Genomic DNA, 21,907 nt, shown 5'->3' on the forward strand with positions numbered 1-21,907 from the left:
AAACGCGCTTTTGTGAGCGCAAGTATTCTGTTGTGGTGTCTCCGGTGGAGTGTATCCTCCCGATAATGTCGACGGTATTTGCGCCAGCTCGTCGAAAGAAGGCTTAGCAAAGGACGATGGCGGGTGACACCTTTGACGAGGGTATACATTGTAATCAGTGGTAACCAATGAGGGGATCAACCTAAAGAAGGAGTGTCGATAATTTTCAGACTATCTTCCGTGACGCATCTTATCATTTCCAGGTTTTTTTTAAGAGTCTAACTCGAAAGCCACACACTACGACTATCCAAAATTTTTTTTTATAGCAAACTTTTTGTCTGTTTGCCAAAGGATTTCGAAGGTTTCCCTTCGCTTTATCTTGAGAAAGCAAGGCATGTGATAACGGAGGTTGCTCGCGTGTTGCGCGTGAGAAAACGCGGCTTCTCGTGAAATAAAAGTTCGAAATAAAAGTCGGGACTTGTTGGAGTAGCCTCGAGACTAACTTGACTCTAACAAGCTGAACGATTTTCAAAATTTAGTCGCCGCAGATTGGTCTGCGGAAAGCGAATTGGTACGAGTCGGCTTGCCAACTTAGTCTTTCACGAGTTCTTCAAACTTACGCTCGCATAGGTAAATTAATTACAAATCTAATTTAAAGGATCGTAACATGAAATAACACTGCATACTGATGGTAACTTTCTAACAGGATGAAAAAAGAGATGATGAAAGAGAGATAAAACATTATTCAGCAGTAGTAGATAATAGTAACTATCCGAGACAAAGTAATAAAAAAGCAATAAAAATCATGAACATTGAAACTGTAAAGTTACGAATCGTTGAATTTAATTATTTTGGCCGCGATTTTATAATTTATATTTAACTATTAGTATACGCGATTTTTCGATCTTTTACTAATATGATAGGTAGGTCATTTGTGTTTCGTGTTAATCGTCATTAAATGATATATAGAAGAATTTTATAGCCATTTAAAAAAAATTATATTATATATAAATGTTATAATTAATCACTTGATGCGCCTAGATTTTTTTTAACAAAAGAAATATGGAGGACACGAATGCCCAAATGTGATATGTACTAAAGATTAATTTACTTTTTTAAGAAATTGAATAGAGACATTAATCGATTTCCATATGGAAAACAATGGACAAAATTCGAACCATATACGAAGATGAAGGACGAGTCCCTTGACGGTTTCACTTGTCCTTTGCCATACCACCGAGTATACTCGTGGAAAGAAAAGAGCGCCTTGCGGCGACATTTTTCCGACGTACTCCACTGACGCGTGGTATCGACTACAGAGAAAACAACGGCGAAACCTAAGCTTTTCTACGTATAAAGTCTCCCCTGGTCCACTCGGCGACTCGGGAAGTGTCCGGCACAAATACCCGGGCACCCGGTGACACGCTCTTTTCTCTTGTTCGGCTCGTCGTAAAGATTTTTCAAATTCCATGGTCGAGCGCCATGGTTGACTGTTCCTTCGATGCACCCTGATGTTTTTCTAAAGCAAACGTGGATCATTTCAAAGGTTTTCTTAAAATCCGTGGGATGGCTCGAATGGTGATTTACGAGCCTTACGATCCTTCGTCTTATTGACTGCTCGGTTATGACACCGCCTGACGCTTATAACCGTCTGCATAATGCAAGTCCATAGTCGAAATCTTCCTTCCTAGAAAGAATCATCTTGCTCACGCAATAGATGAATTTGCTCTCGTTTTTTCTACTACCTAACTCGAAGCTCTACCTATATACTCTAAGCTTATTTAATTTTACTATAATTATGAGTTATTAGGTGTTGGAATTAATTCGTAGCGTTTTACAAGTGATGGGAAGTACTTTCATTAATGTATTTTTTAATGCTCATGTGAAATAAATAACATTCTTTCATTAAAAAACGCTACGAATTAATTCCAACACCTAATAAATGACGTGTAAATTGTGAAACATGTTTTTATGTACTTAAACGATTACGTTATTTGATTACTTATACTTTTGTACACTCAATAAATCTATCTCTTTCGTTTAAAAATTTATAGAATATTTATTAAAATTTTTTTGCAAAGTTTATATATTTCATTCCCTGTGATACTAGATATTTTTTGCTTATGTTTGTTAAATTTTCTTCTAATATTTTTCACGTCATTCGAGAAAAGTCATCTTACAGCTCTTGACTTATAATTTATAGATACGTAGCTCAACATTATCGTGTAATCGGAATTCTGATCCCTTAAATGATTTGACACAACCAACACAATTCCAATTTGATGCGTACTCATGTTCAATCCTTCGTTAAAGCAATTCCTTGCGTGAAGATGCTTCTCGCAAGCGTATCATCGACGGTAAATCACCTGGCAGGTTGCCAATTAGAATGAATTCTCGCCGGCGAACCACCGATTAGCGAATATTCTCCTTTAATTCGATTCTGAACGACGGGGGTCACCGTCTCGTGCGCTTAAACACCCCGAAGAAAAATAAAAACGAGAGAAATACACCCTCCAGGTAGAACGAAGTATCCTCGAAATCACCGTAATCACCGATATCTGCCTAAATGGCATAATCACCGGATTTCGAGGCCGGAGCGGCAACACCTGCAATTAGCGGTGGTGGGATCAGCTTCGGCCAGGCCCTCTTCTCTTCCCACGCCCGCGTTTTATCGTTCACCAAGGTATGCCTGAAGGTGCGGGGAAGTGTTAAGAGTTGGACGAGCTCCCCGTAAGAAGACAAAGAGCGCTGAAGCAGCGAGCTCTGCCTCGCCCGTTCTTTGAGCGTGTCCCGAAAAAGGGTTTCGTGAAGCGGACTTGAGGCGAACTAAGTGTCAAGAACAACAAAGCTCGAACTCGAATGCCGCTTGCGCGCGTAAACGTGTAAAGTGGCTCATTAATATTCAAAACGCTGAAGCACTGCGTTTTAAATGCGCACCGCGCTACTGCGTGCGACCGTATCTCGACATGCGGATAGGTAGAGAGGGAGGGAGAGAGAGAGAGAGAGAGAGACGTTCCGAGTTAAACTTCCAAAATTAATTCAGAGCTTGTTTCAAATGTAAATACATTTCAGCATGCTTATTTCTATTTTATCAGTTATTATATTCAGATTTTTAAATATGTAATTTTTGATTTTTTTTTTCCGTGATATTTTCCGCTGTCTATGAATGTTGCACGTCTTTCTCATTTTTGCGGACGGAAATTAATGTAGAAGTGCGTGTTTTGCGCACCAACTATTTCATCACAGCTAATATTAACCCAAATATTTCAGTAGAGTATCACGAGAGACGTAATAGAATTCGTGTTACTCCGCTATTCCATGCCCCCAAAACTTGTGTGTTTGAGGTTCTCTCGGTTGAGGATTAACGCGTTAATACCACTCGTGCATATTGTTGCGAGGGTGTGATCCCTCAAACCATCGCCACTCACCACTAATCATCAGTACTGTCGTCACGACGTTTACGATCGTCCATCGAATATATACGAAATCGGGTATACAGGATGTATCGGCCTCAATTTTCAAGATCGTAACTTCCGGAGATCTTAAAAGACGACAAAAGGAAAAGTCACATTTTTCAATGTATTATACTACCAAATTAGTTTCTTTTTGAACAGCGGTTTCTTTTTTCCTATGATTTCTCTTCGGTTTTACAAGACCGCCGGTTGTGTTCGACGGTTTTCTAAGACCTGAGAACGTATTTACAGGCTTTCTTCCCTTCGCACAAGTTGCAGCCAGGGTTGCTTGAAATTCAAGCCAAAACCGCGATGAATCATATACTTATCGATTCAACAGGAGCCCCGCGACCACTGTGCCACTCCTTTCCTCCTACCTCGCGTATGTGTGTGTGTGTGGAAACGGCGCGAGTAGAAAGACGTTCGCGTCTGGCATCACAAAGAATCGCGTCTGGTCGTTCACCGGGAAAAGTCACGCGTTGAAAATGAAGAATCGACACTGTCGTAATTTATTTAACGGCCAGCCACGCCTCGCGCTCACCAAACCTCCGCGCTCGAACTCTCCTCCATAATTATACGTTCCGCACGTAATCGGAAATGCCGCGTGAGAGTAAACGTAAGCGAGGGGCGTGATTATCCCGACGACGGATCGACGGCAAGTATTTTTAACCCCGTCAAACTGATAGAGAGCCTACGTCAAAACGTAATACGTGCTGTCTATTAACGTGCTCTAACGAAATCATTTACCTCGGTAAATCAGTTAACTTGATAGAACGGCTAATCCTGGACGAGCAACTTTTAAAAATTGAGGAATAATGCCCCTTGCACAAAAGTGCGGCGAAGCTCGTCGAAAAAGCTATCTTACCTCCAATTTTCTGCGTGTATTATGACGCTTCCTGTATAATACGATTTTGTATGCATTACGTAAAATGTAAACTACATCGCGCTGAATTGCATTTACATTTTGGACGGCGGAAAAACTTGATGGGGCGCCTACGTTGTTTCCCACGAGAAATTTCGCCGATCTGTCAGGCGGCGAATATAACAAACTGTCTTCATTCTCCGTTTCTCTTTTGCAGAGATACCGAAGAATGAATACAACAACAAGAATCAGTCCACGGGGAACAGTCCAATAAAAGTGGAGCTGCAGAACAACATGGACAGGTAAGACCGCGTTTACCGTACAATACTTCTTCTTCCTTCTGCCATGCGGCGTGGTGTCCCCGAGAATGAATTGAACGGCCATGGTACGAGGCTGAGAAAACTCGTGTTCCGAAAACCGACGCATGATCGAACCTATAACACGTAAACAAGAAACCGACTTCTGGTTCTCCACTTCTTTCTTCGTGCCACTCGAGGCGATCCTCATGAATCATCCATTCAGTCGACTCGCGGCACAATGTTTGAACGTGGATTGTCGCACCTCAAGAAAGCGTGCACCTCTCCTGTGCTCGTGACATTTGCCCGTAGAAAATCTTCGGTTTTGCGAATCTTTACGAGGACCATTCGCCGCAGATCTATAGAGGAACGCGTTGCCGAAACTTGCAAAACGAGTGCTGCTGCGAGATTCACGTTGTGTTTACGAAGCCAGTAAATGAACTTTCGGCCGCGGGGTGAGAGAGAGAAGAGAATGGAATTTGATAACGCGCTACCCCGGGAACCAACGGAGATTCGAGTTTCTCCGCTTTTACGGTATGCAAATTTGTTAAATAACATTAACGCGCGGCTCGAAAGTTGAACGAGGCATTTTTAAGAGATTGAATAGAACGATATTGAAGTAACGCGAAACAAGAAAACTAATTTGATAACAGCCAATGCTAATTCTCAGCCGATCCGGCATTTGAGTGCGCAATATAATTTTATTTATTTATTTTTTTTTTTTTTATTGAATTAATTCGTACATTTTAAAATTTTTTGACATTTTACAGAAGCAAACATACGCGAAATACACGTCGATAGCTAGAAACTGACGTGATCTGATATTCTTTTTTATTCGCATGAAATTAATATTTCACTATCTTTATTAAAAATCAAAACAAAGCGAAATATCCTAAAAATGTAAATGTGATAAAACCGAAGAGCTTAACGTTCGAAAACGTAGGATATTTCAATATTGAAACTTTGTAACGAATAAGTCAAACATTCGATTAAACATTTCGACATCGGGCTGTAAAATGGAGAATTCAGAGACCGGAAGTTTCACTCGGGGAAACTCCAAATCGTCCGCTTTTATTTGGTTTGCGCGATAGAAAAAAAAATGCGCGTCCAATCCGCGTAGAATCAACAGCGGGAGAAAGGACGCCTGGTAGACGCCGCTTGGTTCTCGTTTTTTTCATTATCACACGGTGCAACGAAAGCAAACGCGTTTTCCCGCTTGCGCTTCAGAATCCGACGGTTGCGTTTAAATATTTTGGTTAGACATTTGTGAGTTACTTGGAAACGGCGGCGGCGGCAACGTTCAGTACAAACACACTCGAGGGCTGCTGCTTTTCCACGGGGGTATGTAACGAGCGAGAATACATTACGAGTTTCTCGAACGTCACGTGGGAGAGTAAGAGAAAGGTAGAAGGGAGAGGAAGAGGGAGAAAGAGAACGCCGAAACTCCATACTATACCGAAACTTCGAAAGTTCGGCTGAACGTGCCTGAAAATTGTACCGAGGTGCCGAATTCCTTGGCGGCGTTTCTCTAATTACAACGGCGGCGCATTGAGAAATTATGCAACGCCTTGTAACAGGGTTTCAGTACGAATGGCTATCGAAGTCTTCGGATAAAACGATGGGATTAAGATTAATCTGTGACCGCTAATGAACGGATAACGCGCGTGTTAGGTGGATCTGCTCCCGTGATGGGAATTTATATGCGGCTGCTACAAATCGAACTTCATTGATTTTCAGAGTACCTTTACCTTACGGGCACGCCCCGTCGATGATCCCGATGAGGAGACAAAGCATCCGCTGTCATTTCCGTAAGGGAATCGATTGGTGCAGCTGGAAACTAATTGCCATAGTAGTAATTATGCTCTCGCTCTGCTTGACTGCAGCATTAACCTACGTCGCAGGTAATTATTCGCATATTGCATTCCGAACAATCTTTCTTTACTCTACAAACAATACCTTTTACATTGAGTGTGTTTTTAAGTAGAAACAAACAAAATAATAAAAGGCTCTAGCTAGTATAAATTACAAAAGTACAAATACCAACCAGAGCCAACTTCAAATGTTTCTGTACGATTTCTTTATTAAATAACAAATCATATAGACGTTTCGACTCCTCCTTTTAAGTCATCCTCAATAATTAACAAAATGAAAATATTCCGAAATTATTTCATGGAGATTGAAGAGAATGTCGCAGTCAAATACATTAAAATAGAGCAAGTCATACTCAGATATATAAAATATGTGAATGTGTTAACACTGATAAATTTCTTGAAAAATGGTAGTGGAAATTCGTTAATTATTACATTAATTAAATTGAGTCCGTGTTATATCGAATCTGCAGTTTCTTGTACCATTCGTCAGTTAGAACGTTACACTATTTACATCAAAACGGGATAAATATTATTGTTTATTATTTTGTTAATTATTAAGGACGATCTAAAAGCGAAAGGTCGAAACATCTAATTAATTTGTTACTCACTAACTTGGTACTTTTGTGACTTAAATAAAAATTTAACACACCTTTTCAATACGTTATTCTTGAACAACGGATTTGATCTACATTTTAAAAAATATTCTACAAACACATTTTTACCTATCACACGTATTTTAAATACTTTTTAGATTTTTACGTTGCCTTCAAAATATAATTTTGAAGTAACATCGTGAAAAATAACATAGCGCAATCTTTAATAAACTAACACTACATCCAATTCTAATTGATCCCTTATTAAGCATCCCATTTAGTGAACTGGTCGTACCAAGGCACGAAGGCGTGCTCAGTCTTGGTGGGCGAAAACACCGACGCCAAGCCGTCGTCAGGTGAGGCGAATAAGACGTCCACGTCGTCCACATCGACGTCGTCGCAGTCGAGCGGCAGGACGCGACCGCAGTCATCGTCAGGAGGTAGTATTAGCACGTCGGATAGCATGTTGTTAGATGGTGTCGTATACAATCGTAAACGTAGAGACACGTTTAACGAGCATGCGTTGCACCAAACTGTCGCGCCATCATCCTCTCGTGACCCCGAGGAGCTGTCCTTGACCACTGTCGCTGAGGCGGAGACCTCGGGGTTTGGGCAGCGGTCAGTTTCGTTGCATGAGGAGTCTTCTGGTAAGGTTGTGCATGATCCGGAGCATGTGGATGGTCAAAGTCCAGTGAGAGGAGCCATCGACCGTTCGATCAAAGCTACCAAGGACGCGCCGCCGGAGTCATCAGGATCGACGGCTCCCTCGCGGGTGATACAGCTTGTCGTGAATGTCTCTTCTACCGCTACTAACTACTCGCACGATCATTCGATTCATACTACTGTTGCCGTCGACCATCTCGCCTCTTCGTCCTCTGTCTCTGTTGGCTCTGGCAATTCTCTCGCGTCAGCTTCTGTTCGGCAATCGCCCCATAACGAGACGTCCAGTACGACTTCGCGATCGTCGCAAGACACTTCCGCGAAATACATCCCGAAGTTCGTGGCCGCCGATGGCAACGTACACGTTGCGTCGAAAGCCCCGGTAACGAAACTTAGCCGTGATGACTCCACGGATTTCGACCGCGATATCGATAACGCCGGCACGTCCGAAAGTTCGGACTTTGTCGAAAGCAGTGGCGGCATCGAGGCTACGACGTCTGCATCCGGCTCGGAGTCTACGAAACTTGGCGCAGATAGCAGTGACTACAGCCAAGTAGTCGGCGGAACTGCGGAAAATAGCCGTAACGTTTTCCCCGTCGATTACAGCGATAATATAGACGATAGTATTGTAGAACCAACGACCGTAACAGAGATACGCTTGAACGAGCTAGGATCGGAGGATCAACAATCGAACGTAAGTAATTCTAATTCAAGCGGAGAGTTAGTTCCCGTAGAGATGAATCGGGAAGAAATAGATGCCAGCACGGTTTTGCCTAGTACGACTACAGATAAAATAACGCTTAATACTTTGTCGAGTAAGGACAAGAATGTTGAAAAGTTTGAAGATGTAGCGGAAGCCGAAAATCGTGACGACGTGTTTGAAGAGAAAATTAACTCGGATGAAAATGAAAGATCGATCATCTTTGAAAGAAACAATAGTAACTCAAATATAATCACAAATTCAGAGTCGTTCAACATCGTGAAAGAAATGCGGGAGCTCTCCAGAGAATTTTCGTCTTCCGAATTTGTAGCTTCATCCAATTTAGCTAAAACTTCCGAACAGTCCGAGGAATTGCAACAAGACTATCCTGTGCCGATTTACAGCTATGGGCAGGACGACGTAGAGATCGTCGACCTCCACGACAAGAAGCAACCCGTCGAAACCGCAAAAGCGGAACTCCCTGCTAAATCACCCGAATCCATTCCGATTCTTAACAACGATGTAAAGATGAACGCCGCTCTTCGACAAAAATGGAATAAAGACAATATACAGATCATCGAGAGAGAAAAAAACGACGAAGAGTTTCTTCGAAAGTTTAAAAAGCAGTTCCACGAGGCGTCCACCGCTAACGAATCTGTTGAAAATTCTCCATCGATCAAGACTAATTATAACTCCCCTCTAACGGACACCCTGCATGAAACGATGCATGATTCATTGGGCAACGCATCACCTAGGTTCCCTTCTCAGTCCGATCCTCCTGTGATCCAGCGGGTACAGATCATAGAGGTACCAGTGTATCGCGATCCTTCACAGCCATCGTCTTCATCATCCTCATTTTCATCATCATCGCATCGAGTGCTCATAAACGTAACGATCGCCACCGAGGATTCATCCGCCGTTTCCTCGAAGCCGCTTTACGTCCTGTCAGTGTCGGTACCAACGGAAAGCGGCGCGATTAGCCATTCATCTGGGATTAACGTCGATCAGGCGCAGATGCGCACGGCCGAGCAGCTATCGGAGCCATCCGCAGCAAGCATGAAAAAAATCCCTGTTAACGACAATGAATCGATTAACGCGGTCGATACGCGATTACCGCCACCGCCGCAGCCACCTGCCTCGCCACCGGCGCCGATCTGGGCTGGCGGCGAGTGCGAGTGCTCCTGCCCCTGCATGGGCTCATCTTCTGACGAGTGGGACAACTTTTCAGCGATCGACGACGACGATTTCGAGGAGGAGCTCGAGAGCGTTAACTCCACTCTGTTAGCCGAGAATTCCCCCGAGGAGCCGGGAGAAAGACTGACGGATAAAAGGGACGGAGAATTATCCAGTAAAGATTCGGTAAGACCTGACGCGACCTCCACCACCGAAGACTATTATCCTTTCTCGACAGACACCGCTGAGAGTAGTGAGTCAACCAACGAGACCTCCGCGTCGACTTACGAGCCGGAAGTAAGCACTGATGCGTGGTCTTGCTCTGGAAGCACTCCACTACCTCCAGAACCCACTATACTTATTCTTGAAGGTGAGGCCCCGTTTCTTCTCTTTTTCTTTGTTTAATCTTTTCTTTCTAATTTCTCTTATTCTTTTCCAACATCTCTACTTTTCTGTCTCTACGCTGATGCTGATGCTCACTTCTTTGCTTGTCGTTCACTCGTGGACTGATCAAACGCGAGTTTATTTTTTATTATATGTTAATTTGTCTGTACTATTGTAGACATTGTAAACGTTTGTGTTGGTAGTGGGTAGTTTAATTTGCGTAGATTATAACAGTGACATAGTTTTAAATCATTATTATGTATTCCACAGTCAATTTCTGCACGGAGTGTCCCGATTAATTAGTTGTTGGCGATTAGCGGTTGGCGTGTAATTGACAACAGCTATGCAATGCAAGAGAATGTATTATTTTCAGAAAAAAAAATCATTTTTATTCCATTAATATAAAACTGACACTAAAATAAATCGGTAGTTTATATTTAAAAATGAAATAGAAAAGAAAAATATAACGCTCATGAAATGCTGATATGCATAAGCATCCATGCCTAGACTGCAGAATATTTTACTAAAAGTGACTTCTCATATCTGTCGGATAATGTAATATTGAGGCTGTATAATGCCAATTTTGCTCTTTTCCTTTTAAAGCCAATCTGTTTTATATAATGACTGCATATTGCAGTCATTAATCAGTAGACAATCATTTTTTGACAGATGGATAACGCAATTAATTATACTAAAATTACTAATGACGATTTTGATTTACATTATCCAACGGAAACTCGAGCTACTCAATCCTGTATCACTTCTAATTGCGATTCGTATCTACAGGTGCGCGAACGTTCCCGGCGAGGTCCTTCCCACCCGACGGAACGACCTTCGCTCAGGTCGGTTTAGGTCAGAAACTCAGCAAAGAGATACCACCGTACGGCTACTGGAACATGCAGTTTTATCAATCAGAAGCCGCTTATGTCCGCTTCGACTACAACATTCCGCGTGGTGCAAGTATCGGCGTGTACGCAAGGAGGAACGCGCTGCCTACGCACACGCAGTATGACCTACTGGAAGTTCTCAGCGGTTTTAAGGCTCGGACTACCAGGGCATCCCATGTTAGTGTTATTGTATGTGCCGCTGACCCATTTTTATTTCTCTTTCTTGCATAATAATATTAATCTCGGATAGAGAATTTTTTTCTTTTTTTATTTTCTTCCTATACGACGCGACGATCAAAACGCATACACGATTATATTAAATAGTGACGATTTAATTATAATTTTTAATAACTTTTACAGCCCTCGATTAAGAAAGAGGTAACCAAATATATGGAGCCGGGACATTGGTTTCTTTCGCTCTATAATGATGACGGAGATCCTCATGAAGTGTCATTCATCGCTGTAATCGCCGAGGATATGACGCATAACTGTCCAAATGGTTGCAGTGGCAAGGGCGAGTGTCTTCTAGGTCATTGCCAGTGCAAGCCTGGTTTTGGTGGTGAAGACTGTAGCGAGAGCGTCTGTCCTGTTCTCTGCAGTCAAAGAGGTGAGCTTCGTCTACCGGCGAAAGATATCTCGATCAAAAATTAACCGATAATCATGTCGGTTTTACAATAATTTTTATTTACTTTGTGCATGTAGTATTATATGAAATTATTACTATAAAAATATTGAGAAATCTGCGATAATAGGATTCAACCGTTTGGTTAAAATAATATTAAATTGAAATCCGTATTGGAATTTTAATAAACTTCAAAAATCGGTTATTGGTTACGGGTTTGATTAAAATCCTATTGAAATAGAAAGAAATAACGATTGGTAGGTTTTTTAACCGATTAAAAAAACCAAGTCCGCGCGGCTTCGTTTATTGATTTCTTTTAAATAGAAATCAAAGCCGATTACGTTTCACTCGTTTCAGTATTGCACTTTTGTAAATACACGCGATACATGTTAATTTCCTGGTGCTTGGTATACCAGTTTCTCCCTCAGTGCACTTGTGAAGCGATATACAGCTATGTTTATTTGCTGTGAATAAAATATAATAACTTAATTTTCAAGAGAAAAGTACAGCAATGCACTTTTGTAATCTCTAGATCTAATTGAAATACAAATATTTATAATGTCAGTCAGTTACAATTGCGTTGCGTCGAACTTTAAAAGTTTTCCATACGAAATCAATTTCACGAGTCTTGTGCGCGTAAATAATTCTCGTTCTCGTCAACAAATAATCTCATCGTACCTATTTAGGCGAGTACATAAACGGCGAATGCCAATGCAATCCTGGTTGGAAGGGCAAGGAGTGCTCCCTGCGACACGACGAGTGCGAAGTACCCGACTGCAACGGCCACGGTCATTGCACCAACGGTAAATGCAACTGTGTGCGTGGCTACAAGGGGAAGTACTGCGAGGAAGTCGACTGTCCACATCCGACTTGCTCAGGTCACGGTTTCTGCGCTGAAGGTACATGCATCTGTAAAAAAGGCTGGAAAGGTGCCGATTGCAGTCAAATGGATAAGGAGGCACTGCAATGCCTGCCGGACTGCAGCGGCCACGGGAATTTCGATCTGGAGACTCAGACCTGCGTCTGCGAACCCATGTGGTCCGGTGATGATTGTTCGAAAGGTGAGTGAACGATTAAATGTGAACTAACTTATAATTTATAAAATTATTATACATCGAGCAAGAAATACAATGTTATACAATAATTGTAATAATTCACTAAATATATCATTTTTAGCTCAAAAATACAGAAGTTATTTAAATCTATAAAAGATAAAAATAGATAGGAATTAAAAATAAAAAAATTATTGTTAGTTAATTTTTAGAGTACACCAAACATTTTATTTTTGACATTAGTTTTTTCTTTTTAGGTAAATATCTTTTAGCATTTAATTGATTTTATCCTTTGATATTTATCGCTTTTAAATTTATTTTAGAAACTATAGTGGATCATAATTAACGTTATTGACAAGGATGTCTATAACATTTAAAATTAATAAAGTAATGCGATATGAGTTAAAAATATTGATTGTACATTCATACTTTCAGAATTGACGATTCCTATGTTTCCAGATTTCTGGATAGTGGCAGAATATTTACGAAGTAAATTTTAAGACACTTTCAATTAACTGTCCACTTTTCTAGATCCCTTTTTCATAACTTCGTTTATTTGTCGGACGATCATCGCTTTGCTTCTGAGTGTTTGCTTCTAGACTAACACACTTCCATATTCCCGAGTACTTCGAACTGTTGTTTTCAAAGCCTCTCGCTTCGCCGTGTTTCAGAACTGTGCGATCTTGATTGCGGCCCTCACGGACATTGCGTGGACAACGCATGCGACTGCTTACCAGGTTGGTCTGGTGAGCTGTGCAATCTGAAGCAATGTGATCCTCGCTGCAACGAGCATGGACAATGCAAGAATGGCACGTGTCTATGCGTCACCGGATGGAACGGAAAACACTGCACGATGGAGGGCTGTCCGAATTCCTGTTCCGGCCACGGACAGTGCAGAGTGTCGAACGACGCGCAGTGGGAGTGTCAGTGTTATAATGGCTGGGATGGCAAGGACTGCAGCGTGCTCTTAGAACAAAATTGTAGCGACGGACGAGACAACGATAAAGGTATAGCATATAAATATTATATTTTATTATTATTTTTTTTTACATTAATATAAAAAGAGAAATTTGATCATTATTCGTGTATTTCACAATATCTCATAGATATAATCCATTTAATTTCAAAATTAAACAATAAAAAAAGTAAACTAAGAATAAAGTATACATAGAAATTGAAACTGAAAACGCAGTTCTTATATTCAAAGTATTTATTTTTAGACTATTTTTTTCAAAATGAAGCAATTATCCGAAGCTGTCATCAATATTTTTTCTTTGCGACTTTAATGGAAAATAATGTATCTTCTAGATGGTCTCATTGATTGCGCCGATCCAGAGTGTTGCTCCAATCACATATGCCACAGCAGCCAGCTATGCGTTTCAGCTCCTAAGCCAATCGATATATTACTACGGAAACAACCACCCGCTATCACCGCATCCTTCTTCGAGAGAATGAAGTTCCTAATCGACGAGGGCAGTCTGCAGAACTACGCTCGTCAGGAGACCTTCAACGAGAGGTAAGTTTGTCGTCAATCGTCACGAGACTTTCCCCTCTCATCCTTGCGACCAATGTCGTCGTCATGGTCCTCGTCGTCAGCGCGTTAAAATCGTTAGCGAAAATTGTCCGTCCCGATGTCGATGTTGCGTCTACAATCTTGCGTGTCTCTGAGTAAAGTAATGAAATAGGAATATCTCAACACATGTGCGTGATTATGAGAAAATGGCAGCATTAAATACACGTTTAGCTATTAACGCTATACACACAAATTTACCATATTTTCTTTCACATATGGATATTTTACACTAAATATGAAATTAATTCTTTTTTCGGCACAAATTTTATTGAACGCTAATTTTCAAGAATTTTTTATTAAAATTAAATTTCAAATAAAATAGATTAATATAAAGTCCACTAAAAGCATTCCCGCGCGCGAAGAAATAATATTTAATTATTTAATTTGAATTTCTTAAAGCTTCTAATTTCCCGGATTTTCACTAACTTGCTGCTCGGAAACTATTAGTGCATTATTATTATTTAAGATTACATGTATTTTAAATTAGGCAAAGGATCCGTATGGCAAAGGAAGTGCATGAGAGAAAGCCTGTGTAAAGCGTGAATCGCGAAGGTCGAGAAAGTTGCATGCTCGACGGGACGCTTAACGGTTATTAATAATACGAATATACGATCCCTTTGACTCGAGCCGAATCGGTTGAAAGATTAGTCGGACAAAGCTGATCGATCTCTATTTTTAACTAAGCGGGAAGAAGCGCGCACAGAAAATAGGGTCCCAGCTCTCTCTCTCTCGCAGGGACCCGGTAATCTTTAGCTGCCTCTACGCGCATATTACAAGATACACGCATACCCTTGTACATCTCTCTACACATGTATTACCGACGGTAACAGACACGAGGATGCATATACATAGATTTCAATATATTATATCTGCGTTGTTGTGACCCGTGTGAAATCACATCCCAACAGTTTTCTACATATGTTTTGTACGTACGTGTGCGCGAGCGTGTGCCCTGCACTAAAACCCCCCCTTCTTCCCTTGGCTCTCTCTCTCTCGTCTCCATCAATCTATATTTCTCTTTCTCTTTCTCTCTCTTTTTCTGTCTACCCCGATCTTTATCGCAATCCCTTACGATCTATCTATCGGTATATCAATCCAACCCCCGTTCTTTCGATACTTTCTCTTTCTCTCTTTCTCATGTCCGTCCGAGTGGAGCTTGCGTGAATGTGTGAGTTCATGTTTAAGCCTCGAGCTTTTCGCTCATCATGCCGGCTAAGGGGGTGGGAAGGGGATACAATAACCGGACAATTTTTTCTCCCCGACGCGTCGAGTCTATTGGAAGGGACCAGCAAATTCTAGTAATCCGGAGACGCGACGTATCGAAATTCTTCGTAAAAGCGGAAAGTTTTCCTCAGACTCCTCTATATTTTTATCCCTTGCCTCTTGAAATCCTTTGATATTTTTTTCTCTCTTCTTCTCTCCTGAGCTATGGATCCTACACCCTCCTCTTCCTATTTTCGCCTTTAATCGCATCATTTTAACTCGGCTCTGTTTTATCCGTGCTGCCCGGTCAGTATGTTCTGGAATCACTTCAACACAAGGTAAGAAAACCAGACGTCGATAAAGCTCGACTTAAATGAACGAGGATCCGTAATAAGATCCATCGTAGCGGTAATAAAAAAAACCTGCTGCTGTTTGATAATATTCGTGCATTTGGTATCTCTCACGTATCTGTACATAAATACATCCTGCATCTTGATCGCGACGAGCCGTGCGTGTGTGCGTTCGACTGCGCTTGAGAAGCCTGATCTCTTTCTTTGATTTGAGATTGCTGAATCTCATCAGGTCTCCTTGGATCATGTACATCTGCACCTCGCATTTAGAATATCAATTGTTTCCAGGATGATAAAAGAACTTGGATATCAGGAATTATAAGTATTAGGAGAGAATATCTATTATTCTCGCTTATACTAATGATAATATCTATGTTCTTTCATTGATTTGAGAACAACAGGATATTACAAAAAATCAACGAAATGCGCGGTTCACGTAGTATACGATCTAAGAATCTCCATCTTGACAGTTGGAACACATTCCACGATCGTTCGAGCTCGCACTTCGTCCTCCATTATTGTTGAACACATTCTCGTGTTGCATGGTTCAGTTACTTTTGATTCCTACGTTGTGTTTCGTGCCTTTTACGTTGAGCTTCCAACTTTGTGTTATTTGTGTATATAAATATAAATAAATAAATATATATATATATATATATATATATACATATATATGTATATTTATTATATATATGTATATATTGACTGTACTTATATAAGTAGTGACTTATCCTCGACTATTATGCTCCAGTGCCAAAGAGGCACGAATGTTAGAAGTTCTGACTGTATTCTATTGCTTGTTTAATAAACTACAGGCAACTACAGTCTAACAGAAAGATCCGAGAAAATTATCCGAAATGTTAAAATGAAAAAGAAAAGAGAGAAATGCACCGATCAGTTAGTTCGCCGATATTCGAGCAGCAGACAATCAAAGACTCGAATAGTTCCTCTTTAGCACTGAGAAGCAGAATTGACGAAAATACATTGCGTTGAATATTTAATATACGTGATTAGCAATTAACGCCCGATATTGAGATATTTATTAGCCGGCGAAAGGATTCTGTCACCTGTATAAATAGACGTACATCCTTTAATGCTAATTTACCCTTGATTGCCCCCTATCTTTTTAAACGTTTGTGAAGAGCGCACTTTGCGTTTAATTATAGCAATTCTCCCCATCACAAATATCGAATTATGGATTAATCTTAAGGATCTATTCTTAAAAACTTGCATCTGAAGCAAAAACAACCAAGGATCTTCTGCACCTATACTTTATCATGTTACTTTATTTTAACAGATACAATTTATAACGTATAATTAAAAAGAAAATATTCCTAATATATATTTTCTACTAATTTTAAAAAAAAGATATTCTCAGTTTTCTATTAATAATATAAATTCTGTTCATCATTATTATTATTTACGAACCCGCAAAACAAAAGATACGTTTAATTCATTTATCAGACAAATTTTATCTTTTCTCAACGAAAAGTTCAAGTTAGACCTCTCATTAGGCGTTATCAAGTGACAGTGTCTTCTCGTCGGTGTTCACTCCAAAGAGGAGATTATCTGAGAAGTATGAACAGAGTAGTAGATTGAGATTAGCTTAGAGAATAGCAATTGCTTTGTTGATAGTGTACGACGAAGCATAAAGAAATGAATTTTGAACTATTCATTCGCTCGCGAGCTTTCTGCGATTAACACGGTCGTTGTCTAACAGCCGATCGGCCGTCATACGTGGTCGCGTTGTCACACACCTCGGCACGGGATTGATGGGAGTGCGGGTCAGCACCAGCACGCCGCTGGAAGGCTTCACCCTCACAAGAGATGACGGCTGGTTTGATCTACTGGTAAACGGTGGTGGTGCCGTAACTTTACAATTCGGCAGATCGCCATTCAAACCACAAAGCCATATTGTCTTCGTGCCTTGGAACGAGGTGAGCCTGATTTTCTCATGACATAATTTATCGCGTGTCCCAAGAACTTGTCTCTTAACATCTATTTTATGATTAAAGACAAGATAATGAAAATATCATTTGTTTCACTTTAGGTCGTCATCATCGACAAAATCATCATGAGCACTGCCGAAGAAAAGCCACCTATACATGTTCCGCATGCGTGCGCGGCTCACGATTATGATCTCATGAAGCCAGTCGTTCTGGCGACCTGGAAACATGGATTCCAAGGTGCCTGTCCGGACAAGAGTGCTATATTGGCGGAGTCGCAAGTCATACAGGAAAGCTTACAAATACCCGGAACAGGCCTGAATTTAGTATATCATAGTTCTCGAGCGGCCGGTTACCTCTCCACCATACAACTACAGCTGACTCCGGAAGTCATTCCGCCGACGTTGAATCTTATACATTTGAGGATTACAATCGAGGGTATACTCTTTGAGAAGATTTTCGAGGCTGATCCCGTGATCAAATTCACTTACGCTTGGAACCGCTTGAACGTTTATCGGCAACGCGTCTACGGAGTGACAACTGCCATGGTCAAAGTTGGCTATGAATACAGCGACTGCAAGGACATCATCTGGGACGTGCAGACGACGAAGTTGAGCGGTCACGATATGTCTATTTCGGAAGTCGGTGGTTGGAATCTGGATATTCATCACAGGTACAACTTCCATGAGGGTATCTTACAAAAAGGAGATGGCTCAAATATTTATCTGAAGCACAAACCGAGAGTCATTCTCACCACGATGGGAGACGGTCATCAAAGACCATTGGAATGCTATGACTGCGATGGGCAAGCTTCTAAACAGCGTCTGTTAGCGCCTGTTGCTCTTGCCACCGCTGCAGATGGCTCCATCTTCGTCGGTGATTTCAATCTAGTCAGGAAGATTCTCGTCGATGGAACAGTTAGAACTGTGGTCAGACTAAAGTACGTATTCTTAAGATAAGTGATAAATCTTTATAACTCTTTTGACTCTTTTTGTCGTTCTTTAACATTTTATTTTAATTTTTTCTTTAGCGCAACTAGAGTATCATATCGTTATCACATCGCTCTGAGTCCCCTGGACGGCGTTCTCTATATATCGGATCCAGAATCTCATCAGATCATCCGCGTTCGCGACACCAATGACTATACGGATCCCGATCATAATTGGGAGACCGTAGTCGGTTCCGGCGAACGTTGTCTTCCTGGTGACGAAGCTCATTGTGGCGACGGTGCTCTCGCTCGAGATGCTAAACTCGCTTATCCTAAAGGCGTCGCTGTTTCTGCAGACAACGTTCTGTACTTCGCTGATGGCACGAACATCCGAATGGTCGACAGGGACGGTATCATCACCACCGTAATCGGCAATCACATGCATAAATCGCATTGGAAGCCTATACCCTGCGAAGGCACATTGAATGTCGAGGAAGTTCATCTCCGTTGGCCAACCGAATTGGCGATCAATCCTCTGGACAATTCGCTGCATATGATCGACGATCACATGGTCCTTCAATTGGCGCCAGACGGTCGTGTTAAAGTCGTCGCTGGTCGTCCACTTCACTGCGCCTCACCTTCAGCCTCGTTTGACACGGAACTTGCAACTCATGCCACCCTCGTGATGCCGCAGAGTGTCGCGTTCGGTCCCTCGGGCGATCTCTATATCGCCGAAAGTGACTCACAAAGGATCAACCGCGTTCGCGTGATCGGCACCGACGGCAAAATATCGCCATACGCCGGCGCCGAGTCCAAGTGCAACTGCCTGGAGCGTGGCTGTGATTGCTTCGAAGCCGATCATTATCTGGCATCCACTTCTAAATTTAACACCATATCGGCTGTGGCGGTTTCCCCCGACGGAGTGGTACACATCGGCGACCAAGCTAATTACCGAATTCGCTCGGTAACAGCAAGTATTCCTGACGCAAGCGGTGCGCGAGAATACGAAATTTATGCACCCGATACACAAGAGATTTACGTGTTCAATCGATTCGGCCAACACATTTCCACGAGGAACATTCTTACTGGTGAGATCGTGTATCAATTTACCTACAATGTCAACACCAGCAATGGAAAGCTCAGCACAGTGACGGACGCAGCTGGTAACAAGGTCTTTTTGCTCAGAGATTATAGCAGTCAAGTCAATTCAATTGAAAACACGAAGGGACAAAAATGCAGATTGAGAATGTCCAGGATGAAGATGCTGCACGAATTGAGCACGCCCGATGATTATAATGTTACTTTTGACTATCACGGACCAACAGGCTTACTGAAGACAAAGCTCGACAGTACCGGACGTAGTTACGTTTACAATTACGATGAATTCGGTAGATTGACAAGTGCGGTGACTCCCACAGGCAAAGTAATCAGCTTAACGTTTGATCTCAGTTTGAAAGGTGCTGTGGTAAAAGTCGGACAGAACAACAGGAAGCCTATCTCAATGTTGATTAAAGGATCGTCCGTCGTCACGAAGATCGGAGAAGCCGAACAGAGGACGACAGTTCTCGCCGATGGTTCAGTTGGAAGAGTAACACCATGGGCTCATACTGTTAGTACTGACTCAATGCCATATTCGATCCTGGCAGAGCTCGAACCTCTATTGGGCGAAAGCTATCCTGTGCCAGCTAAACAAAGAACGGAGATCGCCGGGGATTTGGCTAATCGCTTCGAATGGCGATACTTCCTCCGGAAGGTCCAAGGAAATAAGAATCGCGGCAACTCGAAAGCAATCGCTCAAGTCGGTAGGAAGCTTCGTGTCAACGGTGAAATCCTGCTGTCTCTCGAGTATGATAGAGAGACGAATACTGTGGCCGTATTCATGGACGATCGGGTAGAATTGCTGAACGTCACGTACGACAGAACGGCTAGGCCGGTCAAATGGGGACCAAGAAACGGTATCTTTGCTGGCGTCGAGTTGGAATATGATCGATTCAGCAGACTAACAAGCTGGACGTGGGGTGACATTAGCGAAACCTATGGCTTCGATAGATCAGGTCGGCTATATGAAATCAAATACAGCGATGGCACGTCAATGGTATACGCTTTCAAGGATATGTTCAGCATCCTTCCTCTGAAAGTCACTACGCCGCGTGGAAGTGATTATCTTCTCCAATATGACGAAGCGGGAGCGTTACAGTCGTTGACTACACCAAGAGGACACATTCATACGTTTTCTCTTCAAACTTCTCTTGGATTTTACAAATATCAATACTATTCGCCGATGAATAGACATCCTTATGAGATCCTTTACAACGATGACGGTCAAATTCTTGCCAAGGTATACCCTCATCAAAGCGGAAAGGTTGCTTACGTCTATGATCACGCTGGGAAACTCGAAACTACACTCGCTGGTAAGTAATTCTTTCTGATATAGGTCTGCTAAAATAATATGTATTTTATCTTTATTTTTTAATTACATTTTATTAAGTGTGATTAAAAAAAATATTTATTCGTACACTTACGCTTAATTTCAACAATTTGTAAACATCATAAAGATGTTTTACAAATGAGAGACACAATCTGTTAATCATAAACTTCTATCCTTAGGACTCTCCTCAATACATTACACCTATCAAGAAACGACTAGTTTGGTGCGTAGCATTGACATTAACGAGCCAAACTTCGAGATGCGCATCGAATATAAATATCATGCCGGTATCGTGAAGGACGAAAAGATCAAGTTTGGCAGCAAGAGCGGCATGGATAATGCTCATTATCGTTATCAGTATGACGGTAATGCGCGCATATCCGGTATTGAGGTCGATATCAACGGTAAACAGCTACCTCAGCTTCGTCTCAAATACAATCAAAATCTCGGCGTACTGGAAGGCGTCGGTGATCTCAGAATATACAGAAATCTCTTCAATAGATCGGTAATGCAAGATAGTAGCAAACAGTTCTTCACAGTCACGGATTACGACGAACACGGACGCATCAAAACCGTGTTGATGAACATCCGGTCGTTTGATGTGTTCCGTATGGAGCTCGAATACGATAATCGCAATCGCATCAAGATGAGGAAGCTCACTATTGGAAAAGAGTCGATGGAAAAGAAAGAGTGGTCCAGAATGGAGAAAATCACATATAACGCAGATGGTCACGTACTGGAAGTAGCAGACACGGAAAATAATTGGCAGTACGCATACGATGAGAACGGTAATGTGATCGGCGTAACCGAACATAATGAGAAAATTGTCTTGGGCTACGACAGTGGCGATCGAGTTGTCCAGTATGGTGACGTCGAGTTCAATTCGTATGATGGACGCGGCTTTGTCGTGATTCGCGGAGAGCACAAGTACAGGTATGTGTTTTCTAC

At 41.7% G+C, this 21,907-nt stretch overlaps 1 protein-coding gene across 16 annotated transcripts in view; it reads left to right on the top strand.

Moving 5' to 3' along the window:
• The window catches only part of Ten-m (teneurin transmembrane protein Ten-m), a 569,521-nt gene that overhangs the window by 539,238 nt on the left and 8,376 nt on the right, over positions 1-21,907 (top strand). For 12 of the 16 annotated variants that reach the window (XM_087416181.1, XM_087416180.1, XM_087416177.1 and 9 more), the window contains 13 exons: positions 4,511-4,595; positions 6,327-6,490; positions 7,335-9,956; positions 10,757-11,046; positions 11,218-11,464; positions 12,166-12,540; positions 13,203-13,538; positions 13,840-14,047; positions 15,619-15,645; positions 17,378-17,594; positions 17,708-18,543; positions 18,634-20,942; positions 21,139-21,892. In XM_087416181.1, coding sequence (XP_087272307.1) covers positions 4,511-4,595; positions 6,327-6,490; positions 7,335-9,956; positions 10,757-11,046; positions 11,218-11,464; positions 12,166-12,540; positions 13,203-13,538; positions 13,840-14,047; positions 15,619-15,645; positions 17,378-17,594; positions 17,708-18,543; positions 18,634-20,942; positions 21,139-21,892 — 8,470 coding nt within the window. The remainder of the gene's footprint in view (positions 1-4,510; positions 4,596-6,326; positions 6,491-7,334; positions 9,957-10,756; positions 11,047-11,217; positions 11,465-12,165; positions 12,541-13,202; positions 13,539-13,839; positions 14,048-15,618; positions 15,646-17,377; positions 17,595-17,707; positions 18,544-18,633; positions 20,943-21,138; positions 21,893-21,907) is intronic. The other 4 variants (XM_087416182.1, XM_087416191.1, XM_087416183.1 and 1 more) reach the window with 4 other exon arrangements.

The sequence above is a fragment of the Acromyrmex echinatior genome, chromosome 19, assembly GCF_024713525.1.
Source record: "Acromyrmex echinatior isolate Ae372 chromosome 19, ASM2471352v2, whole genome shotgun sequence".
Classification (NCBI taxonomy): domain Eukaryota; kingdom Metazoa; phylum Arthropoda; class Insecta; order Hymenoptera; family Formicidae; genus Acromyrmex; species Acromyrmex echinatior.